The 21,492-nt window shown below is 37.2% G+C and overlaps 1 protein-coding gene across 2 annotated transcripts in view; it reads right to left on the minus strand.

The window, feature by feature from the left end:
- Positions 1 to 16,921: 16,921 nt before the first annotated feature.
- ARSJ (arylsulfatase family member J) overlaps positions 16,922 to 21,492 on the minus strand; it is a 50,813-nt gene continuing 46,242 nt past the window's right edge. For both annotated transcript variants that reach the window (XM_013951876.2, XM_067297633.1), the window contains exon 2: positions 16,922 to 19,568. In XM_013951876.2, the coding sequence (XP_013807330.1) occupies positions 18,170 to 19,568 (1,399 nt within the window). In that variant the 3' untranslated portion in view covers positions 16,922 to 18,169. The remainder of the gene's footprint in view (positions 19,569 to 21,492) is intronic.

Genomic DNA, 21,492 nt, shown 5'->3' on the forward strand with positions numbered 1-21,492 from the left:
TGTTCAATTAAATTAAAGGTGTGAAAATCAAAACTGACACAAAAACCCCTCTCCTTAGTAACTAAACTGTGGAACTCAATGTTACCAGAAGTCACCAAGTCCAAAAGCTTAGCAAAAGTCACAAAGAAGCTCTAGATATCTGTAAAGACATCAAGAATATTGCGTTTTCAGCATATTAAATGCCATGTACAGTGATTTAGCCTGATATGTAACTATTGGAAACTAGAGTGAGAGCCAGCATGGAAAGCTATAGGTAGGTTCTTGTATCTTTTTCTGAAGCATCTGGCACTGCTACTATAAAAGAAAGAATGGAATTTGGTTTTGAAATTGACTGAATAAGAGAAGGTTGTAAAAATATTCCATATATCCTTGTCTTTTTTTCCCTAACACATAGACTTACTTACTTTCCTTGCCATATCAGTCCAGTTATATAAAATATAACTATATAGAATCTTCCTTTCTGTTTATAACAATTTGACCAATATGGAATAATTCAAAAATTTCATACTTATTTATGTTGGCCAGAAGAAAAGTAAGGAAAGCTACCATTAACCACAGAAGTTGACCATTAGTGATTTTTTGTGTGTATTCAGTGTACAAGAAATAATTTTATTTGGACATTGTAATTGTAACAGGACACTTTTTTCTCTTGTGTCAATTTTATTGCAAACATAGCATGTGTGTGCCTATGTATATTATTTTGGAAGATAATGTTACAGCTGAAAAAAGGTATATTCCTTCTTCCTAACATTTTCCCCAGTGCTTTATATAGCTTCCTATATAATCATTCTTTAATAATGAATATCGTTGTTCTAACATAAAATATACTGAAAGCCACCTTCTAACTGTCATCTGTTTTTACTTAAGTCATTCTGAATGACTTGGTTCTTTTTTTTCTTTTTTTTTTTCTTTTCTATGCCCAATTCTAGTAACTCATCACATGCAGATCAGCAAAGTAAAAAAAAAGAAAAGGTCAGGACAATCAGGAAAATTATTAAATTATTTAGTGCAATCAAGTATTTTTAATGTTTCCCCCTTCTACACAATTAACATTTTCTGTTTGAAAGTCATTCTTTGCAAGGAAATTTTATCTCCTATTCCTGCAATACCTTAAGAATACATTTTAGATTTTTTTTCTTTAGATTTTGACTTATCCTACATAGTTTGAAACAAATCTTTGACCTAGCTTAGATTTAATGCTAATGGTTAATTTCCCACTGAATTGAATAGGAGCTTAAACATCACAATGGGAAGAGAGGCTCTGGAATGCCTTTTGGAGTTAGTGCTGGAGCCTCAAAAGTTGGAGCAGAACTGTACCAAAATAATATTTTTATACCTGATTTACTCTTAATGCTTGAGGCCAGATTTTAGTTTTTGAACCCTGTGCCAGTTAAACTCTAACCCACCAGCAGCCATTCTTAGTTAGCAATTACATTTTACTTGCAATATATTCACCAGTCCAGAATGTGACCATTTTCTGCTCTTTTCTGGCTAGTAGCAGAACATTCTAATTTACTTAGCCAAATCTTTGCATTTTCACAGAGGTTTTACTCAGCACTTAATTTGAGTGGTGAAATCTATCCCAAATAATTATTGCAATATTCTTAGCACTTAATTTAACTGGTGAAATCTATCCCAAAAAATGATTGCAATATTATATTTTAGAAAACTAAAAAAATTGTTTTCCATAACAATTACTGATGAAACTACTGAAAAGAATATTTCATGATATGCCTAATTGTTTACATGTATGCACATTCATACTGCTATATAGACATTTTTTAAACTGTAGGAGACCTCTCTGATGATTTTTCCTAAATGAACACAGGCAGGTTACACAGCATATTCAGGGTTACATGGTTACTACAGTTGCCAGAATTAGACATAAATATCTGTCAATTCCAAAAGAGAATTGAGGAAATTCAATAGAACAAATAAATAAATAACACATCTACTGCCTAAAACCAAAATCATTCTAAAAATAATAAACTTAAAAAGTGTTAGTCACATAGCAAATGTAAAGCAAAACTGAGATTAAAACAATACAGAAGAGCAATTATGCCAATATACTTCTCAGTATATCTTTGGATATATTGCCCTTCCTTTAGAGGCACCATGAGGAGTTTTGAAAACTATGGGACAGTATTTACAAGCCAAAGCTGAGTTTCTGTCATTCAAGGAGGACAGCACTTAAACACAGGGAGAAGTCAGCTAAGACGTATCTGAATCATTTTTATTCCCTTAAAAATCTTAAACTCTTTCAGCAGTGAAGGCCTCCATATTTTAATGGCAAAGTCAGCATGGCTTGGCTTCCTCGATAGGGCTTGGAGGCAGGTCCTTACAACAGAGCCTTGTATGTTCTTCATAGTGTCTTCACTGAAGGAATGTTCTCTTGGCCAAAAAAGGGGGGGAGGAGGCGGGTGGTCAGGACCTGTTTTACCTTGCAGACTTTTTGGATGAGTGAAGAGCTTAATATGAAAGTTAGCATTTTATAACAGTAATAGAATTAATTTCATTCACTGATGAAGCCAATATACCTATGCAGTAAAGCTTAGCAGCTAAAGCAGGCCTTCTTAAGAGTACTGGAAGGGTTAAATACCCCTCCTCCCCACAAATGTATATACTTTGTTTCTTTACTTAATATATGCTTTCATAAAGTTAACCTAGAATCAATTACATTAAAAAATATGTCCTAAAAAGAGGTCCCTGGCGCACTAGAACAGAAGTGATGGTATGAAACAGTACTTGAAGCAAATGAGAGAGACAATACTACCCTCCTTTTTCCAATATTCATTACTGTACCAGCTCTTCTTCACTTACAAATGTTTGCCAAACGTGGCTACAAAACCTAGCAGAGAAGTGTTTGCCCTTAAAAGTCTTTCCCTTGTGCTTTCCTCTTTGGTGGCCCGTGTGTCATGCAGTAAATGGGTTTACTATGTTGGCCCCTTTTTACTTGGTAAAATTTTTGTCTTTGATGAAAATTTTTCCTTTACTACAGGGGGTCATGATTATGGCACAATTTAATAAAACTTTTCTGGTCCCACTACTTTTACCTCAGCAAGGTTCTGTATATGGGAAAAGACGGTGTTTAGATTTGGTTTGAATGTCCTTGCAGCTGTGAAATGTGGATGGCAATGTTGCTGGAACAAACTCTCCTGTGAGGTTTCCTGTACTTTCTGCTTGCAGTATTGCCAAGAATATTCCTTGGACAGTTTTTTCACAGTAACTTGGAATTTCACACTGTAGATGAAAGCAGTGCAAAAGCAAAAGAGAAGCAGAGCTAAAAAAAAAAAAAAGTGTATTTCAGGTTAGCTATGTTAAACTCAAGAAATGGCAAGCTTAAAGGAAATGAAAAGATTCCTTCTTCCCCACCTCCCCCTTCACCAACTAATAATTTCCTACCTAATGTTTCCTTCTGCTTTTCCCTGCCATCCATCAAGAGTGGCACAGAAGTTGCTTCTACTTTATCTGTTATTTACTGGCAATTGCAACTTGACCTCTCTGAAAAAAGGATTGTAAGCATACAGCTCATTTACTTTGAACAGCCTCCGCATCTGTGTTTATAGTTTGAAGCAATTAAAATGGCATAGTAGCATAGCTGGCTTACCCATGTTTTTAAAAAGTAATGTTCCCTCTTGGCCTAGGGAAATCTAGTCCCTTAGGACTTTACGTGCTCTCAGCATTCAACATAAAGCACTGTATTGCGTTTATCCACAAACTCAAAGTAGAAAAATACAAAGCAGTTCTGCTCCCCATGACCTGTAGAAAAGGTTGCTGGTCTCTTGAGAAACCTACCAAGGTAGCCTCCACTCCACGTGTGTGAAATTGCTCATTTGAGAAATATTTCCATCTTCAGCTTCTCCAAGGACATCTGTTTAACTTCTGACTTTTTTAAAAAACACCTTTTAGTCTGCAGCTGAAAAACAGGGGACGTGTTAGAGTCAGTTCTGGAAGTGCTGCTAAACTCTTGCACGCGCTGTGCTTCATGCCAAAGTGTTACAGCACTTGGGTCTCGCATGCAATATTGTCTGTGGTGTAACCACAAGAACAGCTTCCAAATCCTGTAGATTTAAAGGGTCTGAGCACACTTTTCACATCCCAAAGCAGAGCAGCTGGAAACCAAAAGAAAAACTCAAAGCTTTGTTTCCTAAGGAGTATAGGTACAGAGAGGGCCTAATGCTAGTGACAAACACTCAAAATACATTGATTCAGTAGATTTATGAATGGAAAAGCAAAGGTGCCCAAATTCCAGGAGCAGCTTGCTTAATGAAACTATGTTTCTTGCTGAGAGAGTAACTGTTAACATCATAAGATAATGATTGCAAGTCTCTTGGTTTATCTTTTATTGCCTAGTACCTAATATATAAATAGACATCACAGAGAATACCTTTAAAACACTCATCTGCTAGTGCAAAAATCCAGATGAATGCCTTTGTTGTTTGTCCTTCAAGCATACATGAAGTACTGCATGAAACATCAAGATCCTTCCTGCTTTACACAAGCCAGTTATATCTGTCCAATATCTAACATATTTTTGTCAGAGGCCAAGTGGGAAGAGCCATCATAGAACTTTAAGATATCATCCATCTCTTGCCTCTCTAATTCTATTATTCTGCATTTAATACCCCAGAAACTTTAAGGTCCAGTCAAACAGCTCTAAGAGTAGGCTTCCTTTTGCCAAGAGCTGACGTGTTATTCTCTGAAAGATTCACAGAGTTGATTCCAGGTATAATATTAGCTCTTCTCTCATGTTCCTCAGATACCTATACTTTAGCTTTTAGAAGCCCAAAGCTTCTCTCTGAGAAACACAGGAGAAAGAAGTCACAGTTGCTCCTAAGAGGATGAAAATGTAGTGAAAATTCACTGAGAGCATGAAAAGAAATATTGTACTTTTAAGGGAAGAGCACAGCTTGGGAGGGAATGAGAATGAATCACAGTGAATCATTTTCACTCATTGAATATAATACAGAAATGGGGGGGGGAGATGGGAGGAGTGTGAAGATACTGCCTCTGTCATTTTATAAGCTAACAGCTAAACCTTCTCAAGACTCCTTTAAAAGCTGGATCAAACATTTGCTTTAGCTTAGATACACTTTCTGTGCTAGTGCTTAGTAAAGAGAAAGCATATGGTTAAAAACCATGCTGATGTAACAATGTTAGGATGAAAGACTTTGGGACACGGCATCCGAGGTCTGGATGGTTTACTTAGAGAGAGGCCTTGTACAAATCACCTTGTGAAATGATAACGCAGGCAGATCAACACAATTCAAAGGTATTAGACAAGGGTTATGATGGTCAAGCACTTTCAAAGTGTGCAGGAAGGATTCTTTACCTTGTACCAAGAACAATGAAAAGCAAGACAATTTTCCCTATGAGGGCAAAAAGAACATTTAGGCTTCCAAAGAAGCCAGCATTAATATATCTATCCATTTTCTGCATGAAAAGGGGAAAAAAACTAGTGGTATGTTACTACAAAACCTCATTACACCAACATAGCAGTGATCATGGTCATATTGTATTGGTTTAATTATATCAGTACAAAATCACATTGCTACAAAGTCACATCAACAATTATCCTGGTACAAAATTTACATTTAGAATGGACCTAATGCATACAGTCTAACTGACCAAGAGGGAAGAATGGAGACATTCTCTAATGTCTGAGACTCTCCTAAAAATTAAAGATCTTCTTTATTTAATGCAACTATCCTGTGTATGCTTTATCTGGATCAGTTTCTGGAAAGTGAAAGCTAGCTTTACTAAAACAAGAAATATTTCTCATTTTCATTTCTTTTCATTTTTATTTTCAGAAAATATTGCTTTTAATTTAAGAATTTTATGAGATCATTTGAGTAAACTATGTTTTGCTAAAAGTTACTCAGGTCATTCTGGAGAAAAAATACCTTCAAGAAGATAAAAAGATAATCTAGCACTTTTCTAAATTGGAATTCTTTTCAGAAGAGGATGAAATAAACTATTTCTTTTTCATAAACAGTGCTACATGTAGGCCTGTGTTGTGATGACATGCACGAAAAGCTGATGATGAAGATGGATAAGAACTGAAAATTGAAGGGGTAAAAGTTATGAGAAGACCAGCATATGCCCTAGGATTTCATTTAGGAGTGTTCATGTACCTCCCCACTTCTGTGGTTCTTGGATGGAGAAAAAACCACAGTCGTCTCTGGAGACACTGCAAAAATTTCTGTAACATCAGTTAACAGCGTTTACCTAACTCCACTTTTCACTGACTCATCTCCACGTTGTGTTGCTACAAGCTGGCTTGTGCTCAAGAAGACAGCTTGGCAGGAAGAAGAATCCCTCTGCTTGCTCAAGGTCTTCTCACTGACTAGCAAGGGCCAAATTCTCTAGTGGAGTTGGAAAATGTGCCAAGAAGTGTAACTGTTTTTCTTTTCTTCCTTGGTCATAAAAACGAGCTGTTACTCCGCACCACAGAAGATGCAAGTTAAGACAGTACTATGATTCAGACTGGGTAGGCGGAACAGAAAAGTATATGACGGATGAGAAAGGCATGTTAGCCAGCCCAGCTAGAATAAACCAAACGCAGAATGGTCTGCCAACCACATTAATGAAAGAGAAGCCACTCTACTGAGGGGAAGGGAAAGGAAAGCTACCCTTGCTGGTCCTGACAGGATCAAAGCAAAGATCTCCCAAGAGAAACATACCAGTAGTAAGGATAAACCCCTGTCACTCCGGTTCAGAGCTCTGGGCTTCCTCCTCCTCCCACACATTCATTTAATTTAAAAGAAAGACTTCACTCTCTCTTGGAAAGAAGTCTACAGAACGCTTCAACAACAAATCCTTACTGAGATGTGTAATCCTTCGTTGGAGAACAGCACCTGAAGTACAAGCTTTTTGTATTTGGTCTCAATTTATGCATACTTGCATCACATAAAGAATTATAATATAATCTGAGGACTAGACAGTGAAGTTAGAAAAACAGAAAGAAGGTGCAAACTCTTTCTGATCCAGGTAATTAAAAACTGCGACAATTTGGCAAAATTGGGGTGGATTTTCTGTATGTTTTAACATGTTTGTACTTAGACTGCTTTATAATACAGTATCTTGTAACAAATCTGTAAACAGTTTTGTAACACAGATTCTTGTTTCAACTTGCAGCAACTGCACAAATAGGCTTAAAATTATTAATAGGAGGGCTAATAAAAAAAAAGAAATCACACTATCAACCATTCATGTAATCCCACCCCATGTCATTTCATACAATACAGGGAGCTTTCAAGCAATTTCCCAAAGGTCAGGTTGGGTTAGAAAAGAAGAAAAGAAAAATAATAAGAGATTTATAATTAGAGCCAAAGATTAATTTCCGTTTGAAACAGATGGTTGCGCAAAGGCATTCTGGATAATTTAGCAAAAGCCTGTGCTTCCACTGGCTAACAAAAGCACTGATTTAATCTTCCATCTAGTTGCACAGGGTAACCTGTCTATTGCGTATTATGGATCAGGAAATATCTGCATTGCTAAAATACTAACATGCTTAGAAAATCAGTGCAGCTCTGGTTTTATGAACACCATCACTGTTTCATAGAAAATGATGAAAATAATTTAAGATTGCAATTGAAGATAAAGACAAATAAGGTTTGTAAAATTCTAGAATGTGGGATTGAGGGTTGACTGAAGCAGGACAAACCTAACAGATAATTATAATGAATGGTAGATACCTAAAATATCACTGATATTAAATAGCAGTTTTGGTTTACTACTGTCACATCTACCTAGTAATTCAAGAAATGCCTGTTTGAGCCAGTAAGTATCCCACCTGGACCTGTAAACAACAGTAATTAAAAACTCTCAGACCTGCCCTATTTTTGCTGTTAAAGCTATGAGTCTTTCCCAGCAGTACTGATAGTCTTCCAGTGCAATACTCTACTTTTACTTATGTTTTCAGTGAGTACTTGGTGAAAAAATAATGAAATTAATGATCTTTGGGGAAATAGTATCACTAGGCAGTGACAGATTAAATTCATTTTTGTCATAAAGCTTTCTGGAATTAGAAGACAATGGGTTCTACAACTATATTTGGTATTATCATAGATAAACTATTACTGGATGCTACAAAAGATTTTAGGATGCAAATTTCTAAGTTAACCTTGGTATTCCACCGTCCCCCAGCTCCTCCCAACTAAAACAGGGTAATAGGTAGCATCCAATTTTAGAATTTGACCACAGCCTCCCTAATCCCTTCAGATATGATTAGAAATTCCACATCTTCTCGTCATCTCCATATTCAACTTGTAGCTGCCAAATTAGGCAACCAACAGGCTACCATGGTACTGCTGCACACTGCTACTACAAAATTCCAGTAGAGCACCCTAAATTAAGTGTTTGAGGAATGTCAACTTTATGGTTTAAACATTAGACTCAGTTTCAGGACATCTAGGTTTTTGCCAGCCTTTGCCCATGACTTCCTATGTGACCTTGGAACAATCTATGCCTTAGTTTCTATATGTAAAATAGGGATAGCAACGATGCCCTACACTGCAAACTGTGAGGGCAGATGTACAGAAACTACTCAAAAACAACAGTACACACACTGAAGAGAAACAGTGGAAAAGTAATTAGCTATGTATATCACAGTAGCATTTCAGTAAGGTGGAATGAATTTCACCATTTAGCAATGATAAACCAACCTGTCATACTCAGAATCAGGAAAATCAGAATAAGGATTTGTCAGTAGTGATGGAAATGGAGAAGCTATTTTATAGCATTAATTACTCACCTACATGATCTGTAATGTGTCCTGTTGGGTAAATGCAGCCACTGAAACTCTCCAGTTATGTATGCTACTTGGAAGGCTACATTTGAATTAGATTTAAAACAACTGTGACTTAAACAGCAACTACCATCTGGAATCATGAAATGTGAAAAAGTAACCTGAAGTTTTACTCCTTAGAGAAGGACCTCCACATTTTCCCTTAATTGCACATTATAGGCATGGTTGCTATTAGTATGTTTTGAGATATAAAGTATAACTAGGATAGTTTATTGTATATTCTCTTTATTTTATAGTTTTCATCTTCTGTTTTGCAAAGGGAGTTTTTAGAAAACTGGTGTAGAAGTTGAGACAAAGAATGGAATTGCTGTGAGAAAACACCAAAGTCCTTCTTTTAGGGCAGTTTCAAACAAGATTTCGATTATCTTTTTTCTATATAAGACTAAACAACACCTACGGGGTAAGAGACTGCCTCCCGCAGAACAGCAGAGTAAACACCAAACTAACGGGCCAGTTCCCTTCCCCGGGCTCCTGGCCGTGGCGTGTCACCCCGAGATTCAAGCAGTAGGGGATGCTCTAGGTTCAGGGCTGCCGGCAGGGCAGCGAGCTTGAACGCTGCGGCTACCAGCCACCACACCGGCTTTAGGCTTGCAAGTCTCCTGAACGCCAAACTGTTTTGCTACTTGAACCAAGCAGTCAACAGGTTAAAATAACTCAGTACAAGCCGAGCATACACAAAACTGAATTAGCACTGGCTAACTGGTATGCCTCGAATGTAGCTGCCAATGAGAAACTGTTGTCAAAAGCAGGTGCTTTCACAGGAAGTAGTATCAGGTCTAGTCCATGCAAAATTTCCTTGTATTATTTGGAATTAATTAGAAAATGACTGCAGACAAAATTTGCAGGTGACACAAAGAATGTCAAAATGATATATAAAAAGGCAAATGCAAAGTGACATAGATTACATGGTAAATTTAGCCTACTCAAAATGTGTTTGACTAAAACCTATGGAGTTATACACGGAATATGTCTAACTCTGTGGTGCATTGAAGGTGCACCAGCAGATTGGTTGGGTGGTGAAAACCCTTAAATCAATTTAGGAGTCACAGGCGACATGCAATTCATCAGAGGCAGAGGAGTAGGGGACTCCTCAACTTTTGAGGAGATGATATTTCTTCTGTTATATGGCTCGAGTGAAACTAATCCTGGAATACGGTATCCACTCCCAATGTTCACATTTTTCATAGTCTACTGAGAAACTGGAGAAGGTATGCAAAACAGGCACAGCTCCTACTCAGGAACTGGAGAAAGTGCCGTACAATGATAGAGCCTAAGGACTCCATCTGTTCAGCTTCTAAAAACAAGATTGGAATATGAAAGTGCAATAATAAGAAGAAAACACCAGGTGCCAAAGGACTCTTTAGTCTAGGAAAGAAAGGCATCATAAGGCTGGAATCTGTAGCCAGACAAAATTTAGATTAAAAATAAGGTATATATTTTTTTAACTTAGAGAGGTATTAACCATTGTAACACATTTCCAATGGGAAGTAATAGATACTTCATATTTTGCTGCCTTTAAATCAGAACTGGATGCTTTTCTTGAAGTTTAGCCAATAACAGTTATCTCCTAGCCAAACAGAAGTTACTAGGTTTAAGTAATGAAATGGGAATTAAATTGCAACCCAGCAAGCTTGTGTCTTTAACAAGACACTACATTTTACAAGTCTCCTGTATAACCAGACAGGGCTACAAGAACAGGTGGAAAATCATCATTCATTTATGGATTCTGTAGCTGAATTTAGGATTTGATTGTATAAAATGCTTTCCTGTGTTCCCCTGAGGAACGACAGTGACTAACATAAGAAAGACAGTACGATTTTAGCTGGACCTTAAGGACTGTTTTGTAGTACAAATTCGCATGCTGTTCTTTGATGGCATGGATGAAACAGAAGAGAAAGAAACAGATGTTGGTGAGATCTCACCCTGTTGACTCTGTAATAGAGAAAAACTTCTACTGATTTTAACAGAACCATCCCACAAGTTTAGTAAGTGCATAGAAATAAGAAAGTGATTGGAAAGAAAGTACAGGAACCATAAAATACACTGTTTGGTCTGAACGTGCTCTTTGCCAGGGTGTTACTATTGGAGCCTGGCATACTCACAGGCTAAAAAGTTTAATCACTTTCATTGTAATGACTTGGTAGCTAGACCTGTAGGAGGTTAAGCAGAGCGGTGGGACTGGAACCAGTATAGTGTGCTCCTCCTCCATGGATGCCCAGCAGCAGCTGACACAAATCAGGCACTTCCTGACCTTGTTGCGCTGCCTTTCAACAGTGGGGGGTTTCCAAGCAATATTTCACATCCAATGTAGAAAGCAAAATTAATCATTTAGCCTAGTCCTTTCAAAGAGAAGGCAAAAATCTAGTGGCAGTGAAAATCTCAGAGAAAATGCGTTTAAAGGCAGACGTCATAAGGTTGCAAATTCTTGAAGTCAACCAGATAAAGGCCAGGGCAGTGTGCACCCTCTGTGCTTCTACAAACCCTTCATTGTGGAGGTGAACTTTTATTTCATCCCCATGTCTACTGTGGACATTTTCTTCTGTTGCCACAGCAGAATGGGGATGACGTAAGTGTAATTTTCAAATCCTCAATAGCTATCCACATAGTAATAAGAGAGCAATTATTACAGTAAATTAGAAATAAGTCTGGCTATGAGATTGCTGAGTGATTACTTGAGAACCTAAGCAATTTGGTAAAGATAAACAGTGCTGACCAAAAGTTCCAGTATGTTCTTTATCAAAACTAATTATGTTCATTCTATTCAGAATGATAAAATGTAATAAAATCTGCTAATGAAAAACCAAATAAAACCAGGACCAATCAATATAAAAAAGGTATGCTGTCAGAGGAAGATTTAAATGGGTTGCCCAAAGGTAAGAGATTAGTAGTTACCCTCTTGGCCTTAAAGCTTTGCCAATATTCAGAACTTTGAAGGTTGTTTATTTTAGAAAAAAAAAAGATGATAATAGATCAGGTATTTCTTTAATGGCATTCAGTTTAACCCCCAAAATGTTCCCATTAAGCAACTTGCAATTTCTTCACTCCATGTATCATACCAGTCACCGCTTTGTACTCTTCATTTTCTCACAGGACCACGTTTCCCCTCTCTCTCTAGCCATCTTAAAAAATACAAATGGTTGTCTTAAAAGAACAAACTAGTCTATTGCATTAGAGTTTGGCAAACCTCTCCAAATATACTGGATTCGGATTCTATTTATGGCCTTTTCCAAATTGCCCTCTGTATACTTATAGTGAAGAAAAAATCATAGTTTTAGGACTTCTTTTACTTTATATTGCATGCGTTCTGTACTAGCTAATTTTAACTTGCAGAAGCAAAACTGCATTTAAAAGAGGAATAATCATGGCCTTGTGAAGTAAGTATCAAAAGTAATCTTTTAAAGCAAATCTAGGAAACGACAACAAACCACATATGTTCTTTTCACGTTCTGCAGTTTAGGTGATTAAATACTTGACTTTTACTGAGACGCTTATGTTTCTTTATTAGCATTTTAAAAATTTATTTTTCAGACTATGTCGGTATGACATTTCAGGACCCTATTCTCCACTCATTATGGAAATTAATAATAACAGCCATTAATCAGTTCTGTTACTTCAGTTGCAAGCTAAACTTTAACAGCATTTCCCTGATTATAATTGAAACAAACGAAATTTATGAAGTAGCTTATAACCATATCATGGAATATACCTATGTTGCAATGTTAGTTCAAATCCAGGGACTTAATTAGATCCTCTTTCATATTTATGTCCATTATTATTAACTTCCCAGAAGGCAGAGGTGAAAACAAGCATAATTCAGGGAAAGAGAACATTTTTCTATGTTCACACTGGCCTGCCTTTTACACAACCCCCCATCAAGACCTTTAAATATATTCCAGAGAAATAAAGTTAAATACATTATTGAGTACTTTGCTGAACAGGAACAGAATGCTGAACTGAAGCTTGTTATTTAACTGCTAAAAACGCTCCTCTTTGTGGGAATACGTGTTCTCTGCCTTTTTTTGGAAACTAGAAAAATAAAAGATTGAGAACAGCAAGAGCTGTACTGAGGACAGCTGTCCTGAGAGTATAGTTCATTAAGTCGGTAGTCAACGGATGATGAAATGTATATTCCAGTGCCCATTCCTGAGCTCATGTATCTTTTGGAAAAGTGGACTAATGTTCTTATTTCAATTAATTAAATTTACAGTATATAGCAAACTGCATTTTATTTGCTTTGCTTAAACATCCCTGACAAATATTCACTGGGTTTAAAGTAAGATGATAGAAGGAACCTGTGGTTAGTCTGTGAATGCTAGATATTAAAAATTACAAAGCATTGTTTCCAGGACTTACGTATAATGCACAATAATAGTCAAAGAAAGAAAGGTTCTTTGTTCATACCAGTATCTTCATATCTGGAAAAAATCCTAGAAAATACATCACATGTAATTTTCTTCCTTTCTTCAGAGATTTTCTGAACCACTTTTGGAATGGAAGCTGGGAGATCCAGCACCTCCATTCACCCTGAAGAATGCCACCTAAAGGAATTCAGTATCTCCTTGTAGTTTAAGAATTCAGACTCATCCATTTCTTTTGCCTAATTGCATTGTGGAAGCTACTCTTATTCTTTGCCATCAACCAAATCTGAAGTTATTTCAATGTGAAATAAATTTTAACAGCAAGTCATTTCCTAGTTTATTCCTTTAGTGCTTCAGCCTAGTATCTGAACTTAAACAGTCTCTCATTGTGATCTCACTTTCTGTTAAAAAAAATTAATGCTTTTTATAAAAGGCAACTTTCAAAATGTGGACAGCAGCGTAAGAGTGTGAGTCTTGGTTGCTGAACGTGCAGTGCATGAAATACAGAAAGAAAAAGAAAGCAGCTTACTCTGTGCCGTGAAACCACAAGAAACTAAGTTTCAAAGTTGTCTAGATGATACCTCAGATAACCCATTATGTATAATCCTGTACAGACGGAAACATGAGTGCTCTTTCATCAGCATGAAATCCAATCAGCATCCATTACTTCCAAGGAGAGAGAGAAAGTTGCTGGTTTTAATGGCCAAATTCACTTTCCAAAAAAGCCTCATGTCCCAGCAGAAGCAGGAATCTATTGTGGATAGCTTTGGCCACTAATGACTCCATTAGTTACGATAACTCATCTTCCATGCCTGAGCTTCAGACTGCATGGACTTTCCCTCATATCTTACAACACAATCCATATATAACAAGTTCTGTTTTTTTTATTTACTTACCATTACACTTATCTTTTTCTGTAACCAGGATAGTCTTTTGTCTCCAACATTATGTCAAGCTAAATGATAAATAATAATAACAATAGCTAACTTAATAGTGGATGATAAAACTATTTAACCATTTGAAAAATACTCCAAAGAATTTAAAAAAAAGGTTAAGAAAGCCTGAAAAGAACAACACAAATATTTTTCACACTTGCAGAATTTTAAAAAGAGAATAAGAATGATACACTACGTTCAGGGAGGCCATGTCAGAAGGCAAGGTTTTCTTGCTTCTGCTTCTTTTCTTTCTTGAGCTTTTCTTTCTTCCTCCCTGCCCTTCAGTTATGCTTCTCACTCTTCAGGTTGCTTTGTTGTAGAAATGATGATCCTGGATCACAGCTATCAACAATACATGGAAAAAGAAAGAAATATAGCCTCCCTGCTCAGGCTGGTCCTTCCAAAGGTGTGGATGAAAAATCAGAGAGATACTATCAGTCCCACCTTTTTCCTGTACCCATAATAGTATATGGCAAATAGAAGGCTTAAGGCACCTTAAAAATAGTAATAAAAAAATCCTCCCCACCCTTCCTACTTCCATCCAGTTTTTTTCTAGATCTCTTCAAGATGTGGATAGGGAGACCACTTACTATAATTTACAACAAGTATCAGTTAGTTTTCAAGACTGCCTTTGCACAAACATATTAGCTTCAGTAAAGTGGTAACTCCCTCAGTATGCTTGTCCAGCAATTAGGAGAGCTGTTGGTTTTGCTTCAGAATCTAGGACTATGGTTTCAGTTAAGGCTAGTAGCCCTTTCTTCACTGGTTGCAGTGTTTACCTCTCATACCTTCTCCAAGATTGGACATGCAATGCATTCTGAGACATACATTACCTGTGCAAGCCTGCTATGAGAGTATTTGAATTATTTACAACTCTGTAAACAGAAAGTCAGCTTTGAGACCTAAGTGCTGTCACCAAAAGCTAGAGACCATTGTACTGTTGGTATGAAAAGAGAAGTAGTGTGCCAGAGCAGATAGGAAAATTGTAATGGGATATTTTCACCTCAGGATATTTTCAGTAAAAGATTCAGGAAGGTTTCCAAACTGTGTTTTTTCCCTAATCCAACTGTTATCCAACTTTTGCCCTATACCAGATCAGAGTATCGACTTTAAGGGTATCAGCTAAGAGCCGGCGCAGCCTCAGAAAATGCACTCCCACTGTGTACTGTGAACACTTTCTGCTGTGGCGTATATGCATAAGGCACACAAGAACTGATCTGCTGCTCTGCTTTGCACTGATTACTTTCAAGGACTCCCATTTTGCCCTGAGAGAGAACAGAAATAAATAATCATGGAATAAAATGTAATTATGCTCTCTGGTTGCTTCAGACCAATAAAAGCCAAAGCAATGATGAAACGTTTCATGGAAAGGGGAGGAACATTGTTTCTACAATGATGACACTGCATTACAGTGCCTTTATTTCTATTATGCCAAAAGATGATGGCAAAATAAATTAAAATGTCTCAGTCCTGTTTTATATATAGTTTACCTTATACGTGATCTAATTTTGACCCTTTCTAAATGACCTTGGAAAGTTGAAAATATTACTCCTTCTTTCTGATGCTGAGCTCAGTGTGCAACACAAGGGTATTTCAAACAAAAACATAATGATTTATGTGTTAAGAAGTAAACCAGACAGCATATTGTTTCAAAATTAATTCCTGCTTCCTTGAGTTCTCTCCTAATGTCGATTACTGAAATGTAGATTCTTTCACAAAGTAGAAAGGTATATTATAAAAAGTGCCTGAACATTTGTACAAGTACGTGTGTTATAAGTGCCCCAGACTGCCTTAAAAAGTCTCAGATTTTTCTCAAAGACAAAAAAAATGACAGTGTATTTTATACATGACACTTTGCAGTATAGTATCTTAAGATGTTATTATCATTTCTTCTAAGGACATCAATATTACATTTAAAAGAATTGAGAAATCAAAGAACAGCTGACTTCCTGATTAGTCACTGAATATTCTAGATCTTAAGTAAAGCTAGACAGAATCCTAAGAACATTAATTATTCCTATTAGGACCATACAGTATGAAAAAGGGAATGATGACAACATTAAACACTTATGTGGCTATACATTATCCTTTTATGATTATTATTTATGGGTAACTATTCAAGATGCCCATTCTTATCTTCTCCACAGTGTGATTTATTACAAAAATAACTCTAAAATATGGCTAGCTAGTTCCTATGAGTTTGTTAATGACAGCTTTATTCTGATGTATAGATGAACATTTGCAATTTATTAATTTTTGTTAGTGTATGCCTGCAGTTACATTTCTTTCCAAAAATGATAGATTTTTTTTGGTTTGTTGGACATGATTCAGATTTTAGTGTGCACTGATTTTGCAAACCTTTAATTTTTCAGCTGTAATCCATTTGTATCAACGTGATTTTTGTGTCAAGTGAGATATAGTTGGAAACCATGCTTATTTTAAATTTTACCAAAATACGTGATAGCTATTTAACAAACGAAGTATCAATTTTACTTAATGTAATTTATGTTGAGACTTACATTTGCATATGTATTGTAACACTTACCATAGATGGCCAAGAATATGAAATCAGTACATCCATTAATCATCCATCTAGGCACCTGAGAATTCTTTTTTTGTTATCAGACACTTCAAAAAGCATAAAGTTTGAACCATGTCTCAAATTATATACATATTGGAAGGAGGAATTCTGTTTCATAAGGGTAATACCATAAAATCATCCCTGCACCAAAAAATAATAGAAATGAAAAGCTTATTCAGTTCACTTAAATTAAACAAGGACATGATTGCTATCTTTGATGCAGAAAGAGACAGACTACTTTTATGAATGCCATAAAAATAAACTATTTTAATAGATACATAAATAAAAGGTTTAAAGTAGAATTTTCCCCCAAAGCAAAAAGATGGTCCAGCTTCTGTACAGAAACTGAACAATATACACATGACTACTAAATTAAATAATCACTTTGTTACATTCAAAATAATTGGAGGCAAATACACAATGAAATGATGTACCTGAATCATTCTCCTTTCCTCATTCTAGCAGTATCTACAGTATTTTCTTGTTTTACGGTACTCTGAGGACTTGGACTGTTAAATACAACTCTTTGAATGATAGAGTTGAAACAAAGTTAAAAATCAAAGGGAAAAAACAACCCTCGCACCCAAAGGGGTGCCTTGCATCACCCACTAATTAAAGTTTTAATGGAAGAGAACTAAGTATTGCGCTGTAAAATAAATTATGTCTTTAATGTACTGTAGTATAGTTATCTTAAAGTGTTTAAATATTACATTCACTTTGGTGACGTGCTTTTGTCTATGCCTATAATAAATTATACAAGGCATGTGCTAGCTGTTCATGTGTGCTGAATAACAGCCTTCAGGTTTTACTGGAAGTGAGGGAAGCTTAGCACATCTAGGGAATTAAAAAGAAATTCTGATTTATGTAAGACAGACACAGTCTAATTCAAAGCAGCTTTCCTCCTGTCAGGTTCCCCCCTCACACACACACACACACACACACGCACACGCACACACACGCACACGCACGCACACACACACACACACACACACCCCCCCTCTGAAGGCTTCGTGTTTTGCTGTGCTGTATCAAAAAAGTCATAGCCTGGTGACTAACACTGACCAATAGAAGTTGTCAAGTTTTGTTTTTCCTTTCTCCCTGTGAATGATCTGTCTGTTTGAGAACATTTGCCATTAACCTCTTCACACTCTCCAAATATTCAGACTAATCTAAGCATGGAATCACCCCACCATTTGTTCGTCAAAAATGGGATTACTGAAGTTTGGAGTTATCTCATTGTTATCTGGAATGTAGTTCTGATGGCTGAGCACCATTCATCCTGCAGAGGAGAAAGTTTGTCATGTGGACATTTACATACACTCAAGGCAGAGTCTCAAGATATCTTGTGCAGGTGAAATTTGAGAACAAACAAAAAGATGACGGCTTTCATCCATAGTGCAGAGCTGTCATTTCTAGTATGTTCTGTCAGAGGTTCAAGAAAGCTGGGCCAAGCTGACTTAGACTTGGCAAAAGAACATGCTCAAGTCTATCCACCAGCAAGACGTGAATGGCAATGCAATGATTGCCCTTTTTTCCGATTCGCTTTTTTCTTGTTCTTATTCTTTTGTTTGTTCACACCTTTATTTTTATCTGATTTCTTTTTCTTTTCATCCTCTTTAAACCATGGACCCCAGACTCCTCCATTAAGCTTAGGGTTACTCCGAGGGTCCTTAGGTGGGTATCGAACAGGAACTGCAGTCTTATTGAACTGCGAAAGTCTCCGCAATAACTCCTTCACTATATCTGGATACCTTGCAGAAAGGTCCACTCGTTCATATGGATCAGCAGTAATGTTGAAAAGCCACACTGTTTTGCCAGCTGACCAAGAAACACGTTCATTATGCCAGCGATTGGGGCCTGCGTTGCTAAAAGCCTGCGGAGGTACCCAGTCACTATATCCTGGATTTCCTGTCAGTAGTTTCCAATGATTCACTCTGATGGCTGATTGGATTGCTGTGTTCCAGATCCCATAGCCTGCTGCCCAGGACCCATTTTTGGCTTTGGTGTAAATAGGGTCAATATTGTGTAAGATGTCTACCCTTGGAGAACGTCTGCCTTCGCTAATGGTTTCCCATATATCATAGCCATCCAGCTGGATATCTTCATCAATCTGCCCTTCTGCCAGTGTGATCAAAGTAGGGAACCAGTCTGTGATGTGCACAAGCTCCTTACACACAGACCCTTTGTTTTTCAGAAGGGGACTATGGACAAAACCAACAGCACGGATTCCTCCTTCCCAATAGGTCCCTTTGCTTCCTCTGAGAGGCCAGTTACTTCCTCCAGCCATTGGCTGCCCACCATTATCTGAAGAGTATATGATAATGCTATTGTCATAGTAGCCATACTTCTTTAAAGCAAGGGTTACGTTGTTTATGGCTTCATCCAAACAAGCTAGCATGGCAGCATATCTTCGCCTGTTTATGTTATTTATTGATCGATAATGTTCAAAATACTTGCCTGGTGCCTGAAGAGGCGAATGAACAGCTTGGTAAGCAATATATAAGAATATAGGTTTCCTGGGGTTATGAGAAGCTAAGATTTGTTGTACTTTTTGTGTGTACATCTGTGTTGAGTAGATGCCATTGTCATGATCCCAAGCTGCACTGTCGTTCTCATACAGGTCATAGCCACATATCCCAGGGCTGTCGCATTTGAAGTGAGTGTAATAATCACCACTGCCTAAGAGGGAGCCAAAAAAAGTATCAAATCCTCTCTGCGTGGGCATGCATTCTTTGCGATAAAACCCCAGGTGCCACTTGCCAACCATGTGTGTTGAATAACCAACCTCTTTCAGCTTCTGAGGTAGTGTCACATTATCCAGAGGTAAACAGTTGGGCTGGGTAGGCCTTATAATAGAATGCTGAAGTCCTGTGTGTATCTGGTACCTGGAGACAGAGAAGGAGACATATGGATCAGGCAAGGAGGAAAAGGAACTTACCCATAAACACCCAGGTGTATTACTGTAGCAGAAAACACTTCTGTGCATAAAGTGGTTTTTACTATATAATGACAAAGACTAACGAGGTCGTACTATAACATTTGTTGAAACAAGAGAATGGCATCTGTTTCACTTTAGAAGTGCTTAAAAGAGTGGTTCCCCAAACTTCTCTGGCCTCTGGGCAACAATACCGAACAAGTAACATGACACAGCAACATCATACACTCCTCTCCCTGCTGGCCTCATTTTTAACTTTTTAATTTCCTTTTAGCCCTGAGCAATGTCAGATCTCAGAGGCAATGTGCTGCCTGTGAACCACTGGTTGCAGACTACTGTTTTAATGGGAGTAGTCAAACTCACAGACCTTTCCAGTATCCCTTATGTATACTACCAAATGGAGAAAGTGGAACGATTGCACTGTTTTTTCCAAGCAGGAACCTATGAGCATGAACTAGTACTACAGAGTTTTGACTTGGGACCAGCTCTCACAGCATGCACAGCACTGAAACCCTGGTGATCTGATTTCTGCTTAGGGGTCATCCATCATGCGGTATGCATATGGGCCATTACTTAGCAGAGATATTACTAATATTATAATAACTGAATCAGTTGCCAGTATGCTCATTACGGAGCCTGGCTCTGCTCTCCCCTTGGAGCCTGGAATACTTACAATTCCATGCTCTGGCATTTATCTCCTTAGTAAGAGGCCTAAATATGAATGCACTGCCAATACTGTGGCCAAAACTGAAAGGCCAAAACATGCAGTTACAGTGGAAGATGTTTCTTAGCGGTCACTCAAAAGCAAAGGATAATTTCATCGCTAGGTCTCTTGTTCAATAGTCATTTTCTGTCCTAAATGTTCAAAGAAATGTTTCCCTCTACAAACTGAGAGTTAGTTAAAATATTTATATATACAGGAGCATAGACATTTTGAGGTACTTTTCTTTCCTCCGCAAGTTTTCACACGATCCCATTTTGCAATGATTATAGAAAATTATGTTGATGAATACGATTTTTACAATGCCTCATAATTTGCTAGTGGTAAACATATCTACAGCATATAAATATACTGGACTTTGAACATGTAATAGCAGTATATTAAAAGGATACAATAATAAATTCTGAAATATAGTCAGTGTGTAAAGAATACATATGGCATCCATATGATTAGAAAATGAATTCAGTATGGGCAGTAGTAAGTATCAAAAAAATAAAAATAAATAAAGCCAAGTCAGTATATCAGTTTGACACTAAAAATAAAATATAACAGCACATTGTAACCTAAAGAAGACTTCTCCCTGAGTAAAAGAATAGATTAAATTCTCAGTCATAGATAAAACTGCTAGGTTTGTCACTATGAAGCTTCTTCAAAAATACTTTCACAGAATCACAGAATGGTTGAGGTTGGAAGGGACCTCTGGAGATCATCTAGTCCAACCCCCCTGCTCAAGCAGGGTCACCTAGAGCACATTGCACAGGATCGTGTCCAGGCAGGTTTTGAATACCTCCAGAGAAGGAGACTCCACAACCTCTCTGGGCAACCTGTGCCAGTGCTCCGTCACCCTCACAGTGAAGAAGTTTTTCCTCATGTTCAGATGGAAGTGTCTGTGTTTCAGTTTGTGCCCGTTGCCTCGTGTCCTGTCACTGGGCACCACTGAAAAGAGTCTGGCTCCATCCTCTTGACACCGTCCCTTAAGATGCTTGTACACGTTAATAAGATCTCCTTATTTTATATATATATATATTATATTATATATATTACTATATCCCCTTTCTTATTATTTTTTTGGTAGTAGAAGCTTGGACATCTTTGTATGTTTTTCCAGTATCGCAGATCTGACTGGCCTCCTGAACTATCTAGAAAATGAAAA

The sequence above is a fragment of the Apteryx mantelli genome, chromosome 5 (genome assembly GCF_036417845.1).
Source record: "Apteryx mantelli isolate bAptMan1 chromosome 5, bAptMan1.hap1, whole genome shotgun sequence".
Taxonomy (NCBI): Eukaryota; Metazoa; Chordata; class Aves; order Apterygiformes; family Apterygidae; genus Apteryx; species Apteryx mantelli.